Genomic DNA, 19,369 nt, shown 5'->3' on the forward strand with positions numbered 1-19,369 from the left:
TCATTTCATACTTACCCATCGGGAATGTTAAATTACACAAAATAGAAAAGTACCCCAAAACTACCACTACTGGGGGGCGTGAGTCAAGAGCACTTCCCATGCGGGGAACTGGGCTCCTGCCTTGCCAGCCACACACAGCGCCCACTCAGGCCTTGCCCAGAAAGGCCTGTCCCCAGTTCAGCCACGAGGGCTGCCCAGCAGAGCCGCAACTGCTGGGACATTAAGACGGGAATGAAAGACAAGGAGAACGCGTCCACTCTCTGCCTGCCCACGCTGGGAGAGGCGGTTGCTAGACATCCCCCTTGGGAGAGTCATCTGCAACCCAGGATCCCCATCTTTCCGAAGGTGCAAGATCTCTGGTTTCCCGAAGGGTGTCTGAAGTCACGAATGAAAACCCTGCGGCGATGCTGAAGAGGAAGGACCACGCCAGGGCTTCCCCAGGGGGGCAGGCAGGCAAAGGGGGTGATGGACACAGGGAGCTTAGGAGGCGATCTTCAAAATGTTTTATTACAAAGTACAGTACAGCGTTCATAAAACGGCCCCCAGTGTCTCTGGAACACACGCTGCTGAACGAAGCACTGCACGCTAGCTGGCTGGGCCCGCATCACTCTAACTTTGACAATGACCTCAGTCCCCGTGGAGTCACAGAGGACACCTGGAATGGGCAGTGGAATGAGTCCAGCAGTCAACTGTGGCCTGCGCGGGCCCAGCTGCGAGACAATGGCGTTGTTTTCCCCAGGGGTTGAAATCCACATCCATGGTTCACAACCCACCGAAGGCTGGGCCCAGATTCATACACAGAGAAGGGAGATGGAGAGAAAACAACTCCAGACACCCCAGGAATCTCCGCCACTACTTCTTGTTTCTGGGTTTTAGCTCTTCAGCTGCGTTCCGCAGGAAAATGTAATTTTTCTTTTGGGGATTATAAAATTCATGGCCCTAAAGGGGGAAGAAAAAACCACCACCTCATTATGGAAAAGCAAAACTCGGCGATCCTGCGGGCACCTCCCCCCGCCGAGCCCGGCGCTGCGTGTGGTGCGCGGTCCCTCAGGAGGAACGGAGCAGGCAGGCGGGAGAGCCCCAGGTTAGACAGCGACGTCAGTCCTGGGGAAAAGGCTGGGGCTCGGCAGAAACCCGCCCTCGGCGTTCTGCGTGGAGGAACCATCTTGTACACATTCGTCTTTCAGGTGCCAGGACTCTTTCAAACCCTCCACCCCTTCAATAACACCCAGGTGACTTGACTGGCCCCAGAAAGCCAGCCTGCGGGGAGGAGCGGGGGGCGGGGGCAGCTCTGGCCAGACGTTCCCTGGAAGAGGAGACCCCTGGGACGAGGGCAGCCCAAGGAAGGCGCCCCCCGACCCAGGGAGAAGGGAAGGAGGCGTGGAGGTGAGCGTGGCCGGTGAGCGTGCCAGCCCGATGCGCGGGAGGAGCCGGGCCAGCCGCGGGAACCCTCACCTTGGACCAGTCGTAGCTTGACGCGTATGCGAATATGTTTCCATTGTGATTGAAGCAGCAAGCCGAGATGGGCTGATCTAACTGTTCCGAGGTTTTCAGCTTTGTCCTGGCATCTTTGTCCCAGAAGCTGAACCGACCGTCGGACCCCACAGTGGCCAGGGTGCCGTGCACAGGGTGGAAGGCGATGCCATTGACCTGCCGGGATCGGAACGCGCAGTGAGGAGGCGGGGCTGATCCCGGAGGGCCGAGAACCCTGCCTCCCCCACCCTGGCGCGCCCTCTGCTTGCGGGGGAACCGAGAGCCCTAGAGCCGCTTCGCCTGGTCACAGGAGAGCCAGCCACGCTCCCCAATCGCCCGGCGGCCCAGAACCAAATCTTGTCTCATCATCATCAGCCCAAGTCAGCAGAAGTTACTAAGCATCTAGCTGGTGACGCCGAGGCACTGAAGCTCAGGAAAAGGCCCTTCTTTCTCAGCGAACAGCAGTTCTCAGTGAGAGCTGAGTGGAGAGCCCGTCCCCCAGCACTCTCCCCTGAAGCCCTGAGCTTGCACTCAGAAACAAAACAGAAGGAACAGGGTCAACATGTTCTCAAAAACAGAAAGCGGAAACCTCCAGCCGAAGCCGTTGCCCTCCAGATGTGAGCACACGGTGCCGTCACCATTTCTAATCCCAGGATGACTCAGCCACCCACTGCTGAGTCGAGTTTCTAGACACATTCTATTCTCAAGGTGAAGACTCTGAAAACATACCGCATAGATGTCCTGAGGAGCTGAAGTGTTGGTTCCGTTAGATCGGTGACATTTAAAGGTGAAGTTGTCTTTGGCTCTGAAAAACAAAAACAAAGACCAGACTAAGTTTTCTTTAAAAAAAAAAAAAAAAAAAAAAAAAGGTCTCCCGTGGAAACTCGCCCCGACTGCGCCCCACTCACGGGTTTGGGGGGTTGATGTAGTGAATGGCCACTCTGCCCTCGATGCTCCCCAGGGCGAACCCCGTCGGCTTGTTCTGTTTGTCTTTGAAGATGGCCACACAGCGATGCTGTGGTTTGAAAACAAGACAAGTTCATTCTCACAATGTAAAACCAACCATTTCCCACTGAATTGGAAGGTAAACTGTTTCTACCCCGTTTTGGTTTCAGAAGACCCAGGACCACATTACTCAAATGTGACACAGAAAGCACTTTTTTCCTCCAGGGAGCATGATTTCCTAACTCTCATCAAGAGGCCGCAGGCCACGTGCGGCGACACAGGCCTGGCCGTCCCTCAGCCGCACCACGGCCCTCGGAGCTCCTGCAGCCTGTTCGGGAGCGGAGCCCTGCAGGGGAGGGCCACAGACACACCCGCACCAACGGGGCGGGCACCCCTCCTTCACGCCTCTGCCCCCTCTGGCAGAGGGCGCTGTCTGGCCGCCACAGGGGAGCAGGGCCAGGTGGGCAGTGGCAGGGCCAGCACGTCCTCACCAGGAATGTGCTGTGTGGAAATGAGAGCTGTGCTTGACCCAGCACTGAGCCTGCGGGCCCAAAGGAGGGCTCGCTGGACCCCCGAGAAGACCCCACGGCAAGAGCCCATGCCCCAGCCTTCCGGGCAGAGCAGCCGGGGCTGGGCACCCGGGTCCTCCCTCCCTTCTCCTGTCACCGCAGCTCGCCTGCCCCAGGGGCCCCCGCCCTGCCCAGCTGGGCCCTCCTGCGCCCGCGAGCAGCTCGGGAGGCACGGGGCCTGGGCCACCGAGAGGAGGGAAGGGCGGCGCGTCGCTGTGACAGAGCTGGAGCAGGCACACGGCCAGGGAAAGGGAAAGTGTATGCTGGTTCCCTTTCTGTGCCATTTGCCCTTTTTAAATCAAAAACCAAAAATCAGCAAGCCCGTTACTTCTGTGAATATGAAAAAAAAAATAACAAAAAGCGGCAGAGGTCTGTCAGTGCTCAGAGGGCAGGAGCCTCAGCTGGTCGAGCTGTGCCCCTACCGGTGCCCCCGGCTCGGCACAGGGTCTGACACCGCACGCAGACCAGACACCGCACGCCCTAGGGGTACAGCGTTTGAGAACACGGTGCACTTGTGGCGGGGAAGATGCATGCTGCTCCTCAGCAAGCGCAAGGCCAGGCGCTGGCGCGGGGTGGCAGGAAGGGAAGGCAGGCTGGTGTGGGTTTTGTCACGGACTCCGGGATGTGCCCAGAGGGCAACACCGGTCACGTCTGGGTCTGAGGCCAGGTCACCGCAGGGTCACGGGAAGCGCAGAGGGAGCCCACACACTCGGGCACAGAGGATGGACCAAAGGACCCGACCTCTTCTTGTCCCTTAATGGGGAAGGGCAAGGGGATCAGGGGGTCTAGCTGGCTCTGGAGGAGGATGTGGGGCCGGGTGAGGCTTGTTCTCTAGGCTGAACGGGACTCGGGCTCACCAGTGAGAACAGAGCAGCGCCGAGAGGCGGGAGACGGACGACGCAGGGGGAGCTGGCTGGTTGGTGGCGCAGGCCCCAGCCGGAAACCGGCCCTGGGGGGACACCGCCCCCACCCGGCGGGAGGGCCGGCAGGGAAAGGGGCAGGCACAGGCGGGAGGCGAAGACGCTCCCCCCACCACTAGCTTTTGCTCTCTGCGTGGCGGCGATCTGAGCTGAGAGGCAGGTGAAGGGGGAGTCGAGGAGAAGAGTGAAGGAGGTCTGAGGGTCCGTGGCCAGGGGAAGAGCGGGCTGGGGAAGAGGCCTAGGGACTGCCTCGTGTGACGGAGGCAGGGCTGAGGGCGCACACGGCGCCTACAGCGGACCCAGTCCACTGAGACGGGCGCCCTCATTCGGCAGCACCCAGCGACCCAGGGGCCTTCGGGAGGACAGGCGAGCTGGGCACTCCCAGGGTGGAGTAGGTTCACTCACTAGGCATTCGTGTTCGGACCCTTACGTTCATGCCTTCTGAAAATACTCACAGGCGTTTGGGGGTGCACCTCTGTTCCCCCTGCAGCTCCAGGACAGGTACGAAACGGCGGCTTCCTGACTCGACTTGCGACTCACCTGATGTTTCAGGGGAGACTCTATCCTCCTGAACTCTGAGGGCTGGTTCTCCAGCTGGTAGACGATCAGGCCCCTCTCCGCGGTCGCCACCACAGCCATCGGGTATATCTGGGGACAGCGGAGACCAGAGGCAGGCCTGCAATCAGCGGCGGTGTTTTTAAAACAACCCATCCCCCCAGGAGCGTGCTTTTTTTATACCGAAACATTAGATTGATTTTTCTGGAGCCGAAAAACAAGCCTGAGTTTTTCTAAGTTTAAAAATTATCAGTATGTTTCATGAAAACACAAAATCGTATTACAAAGCAGAAAATTCATATACTTTTAAAACTCGTTTCTTTAAAACAATAAAAAATATGAATACTTAGAAAATAAGGAATAGAGAAGGAATGAAAACCACCTACACCACCCCTTCAAACGACAGCAGCTGTTAACATTATGGTACGTTTTACTTCGGTCTTTCCTCTGCGCATTACACACGTGCCCGTACGTGTGTGTCTGTGACCTGTGTCGTTAAGCCAGGGCGTGTATTCTGAGATACTAGTGACCGTCCGAGAGCCCCGTGGGTGAGCCCACCGCCATCTCCGCCTGCCGCGCCGGCCCACCCGGGTGCCCCCAGGGCCTCCCGCCATCGTTCACGACAAAGACCATCTGCACCCTCATCGTTCTCGTGACCCGTTCCCACAAGTGCGACTCCAGGGGCGGCCGGCATGGAACGCCAGGGCCAATGACTAGATGGATGGAGCGAGCTCTCCTTTTCCTCCCCGCGAGACGGCCCTCGAACACCTGGCCCGCAGAGTTCCTGCCCGTGTCCCTACTGCCACACATACATGTCATACACTGATGGCCTCTACTCAAGTGACAAGGGACCAAAACCCTGGCACCCGGTGTCTAGCAGCTCTGACCCAGCCAGCCCAGGGATCCCTTGGCTGGAGACGGCCGCGGCAGCTGGAACCCCGCCCTGTCCGGCCGCGGGGGCCCACAGATGGCCCCGTCCACTTAGCGGAGGCGCACAGCGCGTCAGAGACGCCTCACCATGTCGGCGCAGTAACAGCGCTCCGGCAGCTGCAGGACCATCATGGGATTGGACGAGCGCGTGTCCCAGAACTGCAGGGCAGAAGGGCCAGGCGTGAGACCCAGCCAGCCCGTGTCCGCGCGGGGCGGCAGGGCGGGCCGGGGCGGGGGCGGGGGCGCACCTTCAGAGTCTTGTCCCAGCTGCCGGTCATCACACAGCTGTAGTTCGGCGCTTTGATCCAATGGATCGTTTTCACAGGCGCGTCGTGCTGTCAATGAGACAAAACCAGAGCCGATGCAGCAAAGTGGGGCTGAGGCTACAGAGCTCTAGTTTCCCAAGTTCACAGAGAGGGGTGAGGTTAAACACTGAGGCAACGCCCAGCGAAACAAAAGGGGTGTTTTAGCCCTTTGCCCGGCCAGAACAGGCCAAGTGGCAGCCGAGCACACACCTGCCTCCCGTCCGACGGCCCCAGCTGGTCTTCCCCACAGTTAGCTGGCGTGTGCGAGCCAGCCCCTGCTGGGACGCCACCATAGGTTTTTGTTTTTGTTTTTTAAAGCTTTTAATTTATTTTTAGAGAGAAGAAGGGAGGGAGGAAGAGAGGGAGAGAAACATCAGTGTGGTTGCCTCTCACACCCCCCCTCCTGGGGAGCTGGCCCACAAGCCGGGCAGATGCCCGGACTGGGAATCCAACCGGCGGTGGCCCTTTGGTTGGCAGGCCGGCACGTGGTGCACTGCGCCGTGCCCGCCAGGGCCTCCGCCGCGGTTTTCTCACCGACTCAGAAGCCATGACCTAAGCGATCAGGAGACGCCTCGTGCACACAGCACCGTGACCGGAGTGCGCCGCGCCTTCCCGAAAAGGGCCCCGCACCCCCCAGGTCAGACCCTCGGGTGCTAGGTTCCCTCACCTTCGCTACTTCTGCCTTTCTCAGAGGACGTCACACAAGAGCCCCCTTCTGTCCCTGAGCAGACTACAGCGCTCCAGGGGCGTGCGGGAGTGTCCCCTCACTGCCGGACCTCCCTGGTGACTGTGCGTGCCCACAGCGGGCATCTGACAAATGCCGGTCCAGTGAACGCGGGACCAAATGTCGTTGGTAAAAGGCAAGCCACTCACAGGTGCTGGAGTGCCGAGCGAGTGGGTGTTGCGGGCTGCCTGTAACACGGGTCTTTCATAGCTTTAATGTCACTCACCCCTCATGACGCTGTCCTCGCCTGCACTCACAGGGACGCGACCACCTGTGACGTGCCAGTGAGGGCGCGCGCCCGTGGCGCTGGTGCCACGGCTGTGCCGGCCCCCGTGTGCTCCCACCTGCCCGAGCCCGCGTGACCCAGCTGCGCTTCCCTCCGTGACGGGGGGTTCCACGCGGGCGCTGCCTGTTGCGGAAGGCGAGGCCTCCTTACCTGGGCGATCTGAATCGCCTGATTGCTGTTCAGGTCCCACATTTTGGCAGTTTTATCACAGGAGGCCGTAAATACTTTACTCCCATCCTGAAATAAAATAGAGGAACTATCATTCTGAGAAAAAGAAAATCTGACTGTATGTATATTTAGATGAGGTTAAACATATCCAGCAGGTTCTGTTCTGCAATTTTGATTTTTCCAATTATTTGGGGCCACTATTCCATAAACTACAGTCGTACACAGAACACATTTTCAGGCCCGCTTTCATTACTGATTATTTTTCAGAGAGGTACTGCGCAGGCAGGACGAACAGATGCGGAGGGCACTCAGCTGCACACGAGAACTCGGCCTCCCCAGCTAGACGCCAGCTCTTCTCTGGGAGCCGCTGCGGGCCAGGCGTGTCCTCCAGGGACAGACCGCATAGCGTGTCCCTTCCTGCATCACCAGGGGCCACCGACATTTTTTAATTTTATCAATTTCCAGCCTTTGCCAAAGTTGCGAGAATGAAATGACAAGCACCCACAAAGGCTCCACCTAGATGCACAAATTATAAACAGCTGCTCTTTCCTTTCTCTCGACACGTACATGTGCACTCACGCCCTCTATTCAGCTCTGTAACTAACACTGTTCCCAAGGACATGTGATAAAACCGCAGCAGCTTTCACTCATCGGTGGTCCTACGCCAACCACAGAATAGCTCAGAAACAGCAGTCTTCGGGTAACGGTTTTTAAAACATTCACACACACAACTCAAAGCAGGCCAAACATGAAGCACAAGATACCTTTCCGGAAAAAGAGACAGCACTACATGGAAAGTCTAGACCAGGGGCTGGCAAGGTTTTCTTGAGGGGCTCCTGTTGAACAAACACTTCGGCCCTCATGGGCCCCCAGCGCCACCTGGCTCTGCCAGCGGGAAGGGGACGAGCGTGGCCGCGGGCCGCAGGCAGCTCCTCTCGGCTGCGATGACTCTCTTCATTTTACACGTGAGCGCCACACCCCCTGCTTTGCGTAGCTCCAGTCCAGCCAGCACAAACCGCCAGGACCTGAAACCCTCACTGGTTTCCGTGCGTGTCGCGCGAGTTCACAAGTCCCCGGAGCACAGGATTCGGCCCCCTCGCTGGCCCCAATTCCCACTACATCCCCGATGCTTCAGTGTACAGAGGGGGCCTGGTAACCGTGTGCTGAGTGAAATGCTGTTCTCTGCTGTCATTGCTATTTCCATTTTATAGGTGAGGAACCGGGCGCGGAGAGGTTGTGTAACCCGCCAAAGTCAAAAAGCAGGAGACAGAGGCGAAACTTGAACCGAAGCCTGGATGAGACAATGAGTGAAAAGCAACGGGCACGTGCTCCCTCCTCCTCGGGAATGCAGCTCGATTCCTGCCCAGCGGCTCCTGCACACAGCCCACGCCCGCCCGGCCCCGCCGCCCTCCTCGGGGCAGCGCGCGGTGCTAGACCCCTGCCAGGCCTGAGTCCCCACCAGACGAGGCACAACGCCGCGAGAGGGAACAGGCCGCACGCGCTTGTGAGGGCCGCCGGCCACTCAGTGGCATCCGGGCAGCAGAGCTCTCTCCCGTATCAGGGCCCTGTGCGTCTCAGCGCGCGTCCCTGTGCGTCTTGGCGCGCGTCCCTGTGCGTCTAACCCCGACAGCCCCGGTCCACCATCCGCTCAGTAAGGAAGGCCGGCAAGCTAGTTTGAAAATTACATTTCCCACATGTAAACGGACAATAAGTTCTACCTGTAGTAAGTGCACCCCTTTTCAAACTGTTTTCATCTACCAGCGGCACACCCACCTGCCTCTGCCTGCCGGCCCCGGGCCCCAGGCCTTCCCGCGCCCGCCCCGCTCGGCACCAGGTGGAAGGGTGGGGTGGCCCCCGCCCTGCACCTCTCTCTGCCTCTCTCTGCGGCTGGCCGCCCATCCTTCACCTTGAAATCCTCCTCAATCAATACCAACAAAACAACAAAAAACACCTTGAACATGTTTGCTTAGGCAGCTGACGTTCAGGAGGGAAAACGGAATTCCAAAAACCCAAATGACTTCAAATGTCTAATAACAGAACAGGGTTTCTCTCCCCCCTAGGATGTTTCCTGAGATTGTAAAGTTCTAATTTTAAATCAACATTAGCTCATGGAATATTTAGAAGTAGGAAAGGCTTTAAGAAAAATCCTTTGTTCCAGGTAACAGGCCAATAAAATAATGGATTTTTTATGCAAGAAAAGCTTTCACAGAGATCAACGGATGCCAACACGGACTATATTAGGAACATCAATAAATTCCTATCTTTACATTAGGAAATTCAGAATTTCTTCAGTGTGTATACACACACGTTATCTGTGTCTGGGTTAGAGGGAAACAGAAACACACACACACTCTGAGCGACACCGAGCTTTCTGCTCGGGAGAAGCCAGGACGGCAGGGCGAGACTTACGTCGCTCCAGCAGACGGCGAGCACCGGCCCGGTGTGCATCTGCTGGGCTTTCGGGATCGTCTGTCCGCTGTCCTGAACTTCCCAGCAGCGAACCTGTGGCGGGAAGACGAGTTAACGCCAACATGGCCATTTCTGAGCAGTCGCAGGCACTTAACTACTGGGGTACAATTTGAATCCAGATGGACTGCTACCAACCTACCGATTTAACTTTGAGAATAGAGCAAATGAAAAGTATACACAAGCAGCTATTTTCCTAGACCTATTTCTAAGCCATTAAAATATACACATCCTTTTGCTTCCCCCTAAAACCGCAGACACCTCTCTCCTCGCCACTGTGGGCTGCGTCCATTCCCTGGAGCAGAACGCTGTCCGTTAACATTCAGAGACCTAAAAACAACGCGGAAACGCACCTTTCTTCTCTGACCACTGTGACTTTTTATATTGTTTTCACCCTGAATACAAAAGGCATTTTCCTTAGAGATTTTGTAAATATGACAAAATAAAAATCACCCTCATCCCACCAGACAACTAGCTGACAGCTGTGTGCGTCCAGTCTTCTGTGCACACGTATCTCCCTCAAAAACGAGACTTGGTATCTTCACTTTTGTATTGATAACTGCTGCTTCCCTCACTTGCAGTAGTTGCCAATAAACATTCTTGCATTTTTTTTGCAGAGCATCAGTTGAAGTCGTTCCAGAAAGTCCATGTAGAAACCCAACTACCCAACCCGGCCCACGTCCCCCGCCTCCCCGCGCCTCGTCTCGCGGCCCTGCCGCTCCTTCCGCAGACTCCGGAAGAACGGTGCCCCCGTTTGGACGTGTCACAAATGACTGTTCCTGTCAAACATTACAATTTCTGCCACTCTCACTGCACGAGGCCTTTCCTAACCGGGGCGGCAGCCGGCAGCGGCACGGGGCGCAGACGCTCTCAGGCCCCAGAAGGGAACCACGGAGACACAGCGTACGGACTTCAGGGTTTCCGAGTGATGCTGCCAATTACCGGTACACAGGCCTGCCAACACCGCATGCAAAGGTTCGGCTTGTCGTCAGCACTGCAAGTAATTCCTTTTAGCTTTTTATTTTTGTTAAGTTGATAGAAAAATAAACTCTATCATGTAAATGTGTGTTTACCAGATTATAAGCGTGGCCCCATGGTTCCAGTTTAATGGGCCACTCGAACTCCTCTTTGTGAAGCGTCTCTTCATGTCCTTAGCTTATTTTTCTACCAGCTTTTGTCTTTCCTTTTTATACACAATTGGTACATACACTGTCTAGGCAGAATCCGTGCTGCACCTAAAGGAGTTTACCATATGCGCAAAGAACATCTCCAGGGCGCCTAGAAGGGAAATTTGGGCGCACTGATCCCCATCCGCACTGGCTGCCCCCGCCGAGCTGAGATGGAGCCAGAGGCAGCGCTGCTGGGCCACCGCCCGACCCCGCTTCCTGAACAAAGCTCAGCACACCGAGAACTGGTGTCTGCTCGCTCAGAAGGCTTCACACCCTCTGATTTACTTAACACTTGTTTATTGAAATATACACTAAGGTATCTCTACAGAAAACTGTACAGATAGAGTTCCCTTACACCCCGCATCCAGTTTCCTTGCTTCCTTCTTACTCTGGTCATCACAGGTAAGTCTTACCTCAGCTCATTCGCTTGGGAGAGGATGGAGGACCCCCGCCAAAAGAAAAGCGAGCCCCGCCCAGACTCACAGGAGACACACCGAAGGAGCACTTACGTCGTTAGCCCACGATCCTGCAATGAGAAAGTTCCCCGGCAAGGTGGGTGGGCTAAAAGATAGACAACCAATGCTATCGTCAGGAGAGGATGTTACTTCAATATCCTGGTGGGGGGAAAGGTCAATGTTAAAATGTATGCATCATTCCAGTTACATTCCAAATTGCCTTCTCGCTCCCTAAACACCTCCCCGTGGACATTCCCTGTGCTCCACACCTAACTGAGTCGGGCGTGCCTTACTCTGACTAGAAGGGCCATGAGAAACAAGGTGGGGAAGCACAGGTTGTGCCAGGCGGCGGCCCCCAGTCCGCTCTCGCCCGGGGGCTCTGACAAAGCTCTCACCCGCAGAAACTCTCCTCAACTGTGGGGGGGGGGGGGGGGGCGCCTGGGAACCTGCGATTTTAACCAGCGCCTCGGGTGACTGGTGACCGGGACAGTGAGGGGAGCTAGGACGCTCGTCCAGGGGACGTGCGGTTTCCACGCTCCGATGGTCGAGAAAGGAGCCGGATGAAGTTTCACAGCTTCCACCCCAAAGCAGTCCCCCAAGCTATCTCGGTTTCCCTGGCCGGCACCCTCTGGGCAACGCCCGACGTGGCACCTTCATGGGGTTGTGGTTGTCCGTGGCGGTGCTGCCGAACATGCTGGTGCCGCTGGTTCCAAAACCCGAGGTTGTTCCAAACAGGCTCATTTTGGCCCTAAAAAATAACGGAAAAGGTTAAAGACAAGTCCTCTTCTTAAGTAATAAATATCAATGAGAGGCAATATGAGGCTCATTAAGTCACAAAAGGGAAATAGTCTAAATGGCTTGATGCTAGGTCTCTCTCTTTTGAGGAGATCTAAATATGTGACAAGCAAAGTGCGTTTTAAAAATAAACTTTCTACTTCAGAACAGTGTTAGACTCACAGAGCATTGTAAAGACAGCAGAGTTCTCTTACACCCCGCACCCAGCCACCCTGTGTCCTCCTCGCGTTTGCTGCCATCAATGAACCGGTGCGGGCACACCGCGGCAGGGTGCTTTTTCACAGCTGGACCCCGAGCTGCGCACCAGGAAACACAAGAGCGAATCAGCAGAAGGTCCTGTTCCTCTAGGCTCCCACTTAGTGACAGTTCGCTGTCTCCTGATCTCCGCATGCTGCTTTAGGTCACTATCCCTGCATGACGCTACTGAGCAAAGCGACCGGTCCTGGCTGCAAGTCAGCAACTTTTTTGGAGAAGTTCTGTAAGTAACCTGCTTGGGTCTGCTTGAGCACCAAAGGTTTCGCAGCACGTGCGGACGTCGAGCAGCAAACACCCCCTAGTCTGAGTTTTCAGTAAGCCCGCCAGGGTTTGAACCCTGCCTCTGCCCCTCTCCAGAGCTGGACGCTGCTCTCACCCGGCCTTTACCTCCCTGCTCTGTAGATACAAAAAGTATTAACATTTTCTCTGGGCTACTCTGAAGATCAAATCAGATTATGTGCGTAGGAAGGGCAGCATCACATAGCAGGTACAATAAACAACTTTCCTTTGCAAGGAGGAGGTCTGTGTATCATAACTCCCGGATGACCCATGTACGTCGATACCACATTTTCCATTTTGGCATCAGCAAAACTTTAACGCGAGAAGTCGACCCGCCAGTCAGCTCCCCGTGGAGCCTGGGGCCGAGCAGCACGCTCACTAGCAAGGGTGGCGTCTCCGAAAAACACAACACAGAGCGGGACACAGCTAGGACTCCTGGCAGCAGGGGTTTGGCGTCTCAGCGCCACACTGGAAGAAGAAGCCTCTTGGGCTACACGTTAAATACACAAACACTAACGGAAACGGATGAGCAAAAAAAAAGGTTTTAAGTAAATCTACGATTTCGAGTTGGGCCGCACCCACAGCCATCCTGGGCTGCCGTGCTGCGGGTTGGACACCCCATTGGAAAGGCATTTCCTGAGTTTCCCGAGCTTCATGAAAGACAAGCAGGTGCAGATATACGAGGTAAAAGCCATAGCTCAGAGCACATTACTGTCTCAGAAAGCGACTCTGTGAGAGGACATGGTGTTTGCCAACTACCTCCGCCTTAAATGTTAGCAACTACGTGGATCACCAGCTCACTGCATGAGCAAACAGACAAAGCAACGGCTGGGCTTCTGCAATCAGAGTCCAGGAACCAGCTATATGGCTCTGGCCATGTCACTTCGCCTTGATTTTCTCATCCATATAAATAGAGTCACCAGTATCCACGCCAGGAGGTTAGGGAAACCAAGGGAGCACACACACGGGGCCCAAAACTTGTGCCTTCTGCTCCTCTCCCTCTTCCGCCGTCAGGGTGGGAGAAGACATCTCGGCCATTAGGGAAGAGCCCAGGTCACTCAGGGGCAATCAGCCTCTGTGGAACACAGGCTGTGCAGGGCCCTGGGAACCGCAAGGAGACCTCCCTCCACCTCCCACCGCCCAGTCTCCGCCCGCTCTGCTCGCAGCCGCAGCCACACCAGCTCTGCAGGCTTCCTCCCGGTCCCAACACAGAGCGTCCATCCGGGCGGGGGGGGGCGGGGTAGGGCGGGGAGCGGCGCATTCCAGCCGGCGGTTCCGGGATAATCCGCCCCCGCCCCCAGCCTCCAGCGGCCCCAGTCTGAATCTTCAGGTTTCCTCTGGTTCTCAAGGTGTCTCTCGAGGACTTTGGAGGTGATGGAGATGTTCTAAATCTGCACGGCAGTGAAGTCCACACAACTGTATTACACTCCCCAAACTCACCAAAACGTACACAATGGTATAGCTTACAACCGAATTCTTAGACGTACCTTTTTTTTTTTTCCCAAAGGTCACCTCCTCAGAGGCTTCTCTGCCTTCCTAATTTAACATATCCAACCCTGGATCACTGTCCCCCACTCCCCCTTTCCGTCACAGCACCTGTCACAACCCGGAATCTCGTCAATCAACTTCTTTCCCAGGAGGACGTCTGCTGCAAAGGGGCAGAGGCCTGTTTGGGTTCTTCCCTAACGCACACCTGGGGCGGCTGGTCATTAATGGGTGCCTGTCTGGGGGCAGTGTGTATGTGTACGTGATAAATACCTGGGGGAGGAAGACAGAAACAAAAAGACGGGCTTCGTTTCCGAGAGCAGTTAAGTGCAAAAGGGGGGACTCTGGGAGGGTGACGTGGGAGGGGCTAAAAGAGGATGGGCCTGGGTAAAGAACGGTCAGGCCAGGTCTACGGGGAGGTGGCCCGTGTCTGACGAAACGCCAAAACTACGCCGGGAAGAGGAGAGGCTACACGCGCGGCCATCGACTCTGTGACCCTTCCAGGTGCCTCAGTTTCCCCACGGGAGAAACGAGGCGGTTAGACCCGAGGGGACCGCTAAGGCCCCTTCCAGTTTTGACGTCACTCCCAGGGACCACTAAGGCAGCTCCTCAACAGCTCGCAGCGGGGCGCGCTCCGCCGGGGGGACCCGGCCTCGGCGGCGCCATGGCGGCGGGTAATGAGGGGAGGCGGCACAGGGGCTACCTGAGAGTCGCACTGCGGCGAGAAGCTGGCTGCGGGGACCGGAAGGACTCGGGAGCCTGCGAACCCGCTCTGGCGCGAAGGAGGCGAGGGCGAGATCGCGCGAACACGAATTCTGAGAGCCCCGGATCGCCCCACGCCGGCGAAGGAAACGGCCCCGATTACCGTGGAGACAACGCGCATGCGCCGCCGAGCCACTTCCTACGTCGCCCGGAAGGCGAGGAAGAAATAAGAAGGCTCCGCCTCCCGCGAGGCGAGAGCACATGCGCACAAAAGCTATTGACGTCGAGAGAAGACGCTCTTGCCAACAGCTTGCGGATTGGTCGAAAGTTCCTGCGGCCGACTGCACAAAGCAGAGGGACCGCTTTGATAAATCCGCTTCCCGGGCTGGTGGAGGATAGCGTTTGGTGAGCGAAAAGTCAAGCAAAATGCTTACTGCAGCTAATTCAAGGCCAACTCCATCCTCCTGAGAGCCCACCTTTCTAGCAAACTCCCTGCTGGGGTTGCGGGGCCACGCACTGCAGTTGAGCACCGAGGATCTAGATCAGATACTTAGAATCACTTAAGGGAGCTTTAAAAAGCTCTGATGCCTTGGCCTCCTCTTCAGGTTCTGATTTAGTTGATCTGGGGTGGAACTGAGGGAATTAATATTTTTAAAAAGCTCCCAAGAGATTCTAAGATGCAGCCAAGATTGAGAACCTCTCGTCTAGATAATACTAATAGCTCTTTGGAACACTAGGTGATTCCTCTACTGTAATTTCCAGAGCAGCCCTATTAGGTGGTTATTGTAATAATCTCTGTTTCATAGACTAGGAAAGTGAGGCTGAGAGAGGTAGCGTGACTTATCAGAGATAATGCAACTGCCAAGCAGTGAAGCCAATGAAGCCTGCCCTGTGCTTAACTCTCCTACCTGCAAAACCCTAGAATCTTCTCTGACCAGTCCTCCCTTTCAACTTCTCGACCACCTTTCCTCATTCTTTCCCAAATGGGTCATCTCGAACCATCTCTCCTTTGAACTCTCAAAGCCTTCTCAAAGACAACTCAGTGCTTATCCTATTCAACCTCATAAAACAGTGCATTTGCCTTGCCGAGTTTCCTAATCTTAAACGTTGTGTCTTACTCCCATGTATATCTTGTTGCAGCACCGAGCACAGCATCTGACATATATTCGTTGTTAATATTTGTTGAATGATACTGTTCTACTCAAAGAGAATCTTTCAGAAGCATCTATGACAATAGAGATTCTCATATAGTACTGGTGATTCTTCATACTTCCAAAAATTTCCCTCCTCTTTAGGGTTCCAATTGACAAGCCGTATTTGCATATCCCATCCGTGGAGCAACAGCCCCAGACGCACAGGCAAACATGATAACGACTAACTTTCCTTGACCCTTCCCAAAAGGCATTATTCAAACACACACTTTCCATGCAATTCTCATGCAATCATCTCAATGACTCTGTAGGATAGGTGTTGTTGTCCCTTTTTATGGTGATGAAACCAAGACCAGATGGTCACTTGTCCCAGCTGCAGAGGCAGTGAGTAGAAGTGGATTTGGGATGCAAGCAGCCTGCCCCCCAAACCTGACTCTACACCCCCACAGATGGCAGATTGTGGAAAGCATCACACGTTTCCCCCCTGGAAAACAAGAAGGGGGGTTGCCACGGTCTGTACCCATGGGTTTGATTAGTGAGCCATTGATTACAGGTGAAATATTATTAAAAATGAAAAAATAAAGTGAAGTTTGGTGCTGGCTGTCATTCACACTGGTAAACCCTTTACACGGGGACATTCATGAGTGACTTCACAGTTTATATTCTACTGCTGGGTGAGTGAAAACTGAATGTGCTTGTAATTTTGAATCAGTTCTTTTTCATTTGAAGTGATCTTTAATTCTTAGATTTTAATTAAAATTTTTAATTTCGTTGAAGTTTTTGTAACGAGCTGAGTTGTAAGGAGGTACGCATTACGTGTCGCTTGACAAGGAACTGGGGGCATTCAAAGCTGAGGGTACAAGATGGATCCCTGTCTAGTACTCAGCTTCACACGCAAATACTCACAGTTTCCCCAGCCCCCTTCGTGGTGTCTCAGACTCTTTCACCCCATTCCTTAGAGCAAAGACCTGAAAATGTTCTAAAGAAATGTCCGCCCCAAGTGGTGGAAGGAGTTGAGAGCTCAGTAGACCTCCTGCCAGCAGAGGGCGACCTTAGCTTGTTTTTACAGGATCCTTTCCTTGGGTTGCATGCCTTTACTGGTGAACAGAGCTTTCTCAATACTTTCCTCCAAACATTCCGTTGCAAATCCTCTTTAGGGCAGATGCACATGTGGCTTAGCTTTGAAAGCACTTCCCCCCCTCTTTTCAGCACCACTGAACAGATATCTACATCAAACAGTTCCACTGGGACACTCTCACCAAAGGAAGTTGTGGAAATCCTGGAGTGTTTTTTGCCTATTTTGTAGAAAGTCCAATTTTTTTTCCCCATGAAATCATGACTTCTGAAATTACTTAGCATCATCAACAATGACAGTTAAATTTCCCCGAAACTGAGTGTATCACAGAGCTTTTATTTTACTAGGGTGATTATAAGCCTTTACGGAAAAAAACCCCTCTGAACATCTTTTTGTTGCAGGAGTTTTATTACTTTAATTATAAACAGATTCCAATTCAAATGTTCTTCCTTGATTAAGATTATGGAAATTTTAAAAATAAATACCGTAGATGGTGGTAGAGAGGATGTCTGTTGTCAGTTGTCATTTTAAAGAGCTGCCAATTTTACAGTAATCCTTTTGGGGAACAAATCTTAAGAATTAGAATTCTAGATGATTCCCAAATAACTAGTAACATTAATTTTTCATCTGCACCTGATAAAGATAGGTAGCAATGCCAAACTACAGTGTATTTTTCTCTTTCCATTTTCATTTTCCAAATAAAGAATATTTTAAGTAAATTTCCAATCATAAACTTGAGGTGACTTTAATCGTCCATACTGAATGTTCTGCAAGCCTTTTTCAAATTTTAGTGACTAGTGTAGATTTTTCATTCCCTCCCATTTTGGCAGTATATCTTGATCCAGAGATTCTGAGGCTTAACCATAAGTTAGTCATCTTCTTTACAAAACTTGTCAAAGCTTAGTGATATAATTAGATGTTAGCAGAAGACGTATAGTATAAATTCAAAGAAAAACTGTGATTTATAAAAATTTTTCTCAAATTTTTAAGTCTTACAAGTAAGCCAAGTTAATGGTATACCAGAATGTTCTCACAATGAAGCATTCAGTTCTGATGTGACCAGGGAATATAACACATTATTGACACCACAGGCTTGGCATGGGACCTTGAGCTGACTCGTAGCCAACAGCAGGAACTGCAGACCTGCCCCGAGCAGTGCGCACACGTGGCCTCAGGGAGCGCTTCGCGTGGACTGGCATCACAGTCAAAGCCTGAGCTCGGAGCCAGACGCTGGGCGTAGGCCCAGCTCCACTGCTCAGCAGCTACATGGCCTTGGTAAAGTTCGAAACCGCTCTGTGCCTTTGTTGTCTTTCCTGTGAAATAAGGATGGTAAGAATACTACCTAGCTGATAGGGTTTCTGTGAAGATGAAATTAATGTTTGTAGAACTAAAAAAATACCTGGCACATAATGTGTCACATAAAGTATTTTCTTTTATTGTTGCGTTATCTTGTTGAGCAGCTACTAGAACCTGGTGAACAGGGCCAGCTTCGCAGGTGTGCGCCCTGTGTGGTCACACCAGGCCCCATGCGGAGAAGGGCCCCATGCTTGGCGTGACGCTCTGCTGCTTTTACCTTGAAATTCTCAGTCACATTTGAACAAGGGACCTGACACTGAGATTTCATGCTGGTCCTGCTCTTGAGGCAGAGAGGACTGCCTGCCTCAAGCCTAGAGAACAAGCGACATTCTCAGCGCTCTCACCTGTAAACTACAGGTGTAAGAGGTTCTTGGGAGACCTGTTGTAAGAGAGTGTGAAAGCAGCTTCTGTCACCTACAAGTACTCAGCAGTGATACCTAGTGTTACTGTTAACATTTCCTGGATAGAATAGGTAGCCCAATATTTTTGTATGTCTATAAATACATATTCTTGCTCACAATTACAAGAAACTTCTCAGGGCAGTTAACAGTTTATTGAAAGTACAGAATAAAATCATAAAACTCATCTGCAAAAATTAAGACATGTTTACGAGGGTGAAAGATCACATCTTAACTGTTACAGAAGGGTCTATTAAAATTTGAGGCTTCTGTAAATCTTAACACTGGAGCAGTTCTTTGTTCTAGAAACCTAGACTAGAGCAGAATTCAGTGGATTTGAAGTTGGGTAACAACTAGTAAAACCTTGAGAAAATTTTCAAATAAATATATGATTAAATAAAAAGTATGCTCAAAAACAAAATAAAAAGCACTGAAGACCCCGTACATGCAGATATTTATATATAATAAACTGCATTGATTCCACGAGTGAGCGAATGAGGTGTGACCCTACACTACAGAGGCAAAGGGACGTGCCGCTACAAGACCGCCGGACACTGTCGTTCATGTGCAACCTTGGAACCTGAGGTCATTATTATTTTTGTTGCTAGAAAGACACTTCATGAACATTCATTGTATTGTAGGAAAAAAATAAAACATTTTTGTAGACTTTGATGACATGTAAACTTTTTTTAAATAAAAGTTAAAAGTCAAAATAACATATACTTTTATAATTTAGAACATAAGATAGTGATCACTCTCTATATAAAGGGGGAATAAAGCCTTTGAAAGAAAGTTAGAGTACAGCATTTGTTTGGACAGAAATATAATGACATTTTACCTCTATGAAATTAAGAATTTTTTACCTCTATGAAATTAAGAATTTTTTTTTTAAACAACAGTTCCTACTA

General features: G+C 52.7%; 1 protein-coding gene across 1 annotated transcript; it reads right to left on the reverse strand.

The window, feature by feature from the left end:
- Positions 1-14,647, reverse strand: RAE1 (ribonucleic acid export 1). Its single transcript, XM_054573575.1, has 12 exons — positions 14,483-14,647; positions 11,617-11,713; positions 11,020-11,124; positions 9,285-9,377; positions 6,858-6,944; positions 5,641-5,727; positions 5,480-5,551; positions 4,448-4,555; positions 2,382-2,488; positions 2,203-2,278; positions 1,456-1,650; positions 1-939 (listed from the first exon to the last, which is right to left on the reverse strand). Exons 2-12 carry the CDS (start codon positions 11,704-11,706, stop codon positions 853-855), a joined length of 1,107 nt encoding a protein of 368 aa, XP_054429550.1. The 5' UTR covers positions 11,707-11,713; positions 14,483-14,647; the 3' UTR covers positions 1-852.
- Positions 14,648-19,369: the final 4,722 nt, after the last annotated feature.

The sequence above is a fragment of the Pteronotus mesoamericanus genome, unplaced genomic scaffold (assembly GCF_021234165.1).
Source record: "Pteronotus mesoamericanus isolate MK-2021 breed Mesoamerican mustached bat unplaced genomic scaffold, CSHL_Meso_final contig_25, whole genome shotgun sequence".
Taxonomy (NCBI): domain Eukaryota; kingdom Metazoa; phylum Chordata; class Mammalia; order Chiroptera; family Mormoopidae; genus Pteronotus; species Pteronotus mesoamericanus.

Bases quoted from the DNA above. Each gene is read 5' to 3' on its own strand.
- RAE1 (XM_054573575.1), bottom strand. From the start codon at position 11,706: ATGAGCCTGTTTGGAACAACCTCGGGTTTTGGAACCAGCGGCACCAGC. The intron at 9,378-11,019 runs GTAAGTGCTCCT...TTCCCGCCACAG, and splicing joins CAGGATCGTGGGCTAACGAC to GTTCGCTGCTGGGAAGTTCA. The intron at 2,279-2,381 runs GTGAGTGGGGCG...TTTGTTTTTCAG, and splicing joins TACATCAACCCCCCAAACCC to AGCCAAAGACAACTTCACCT.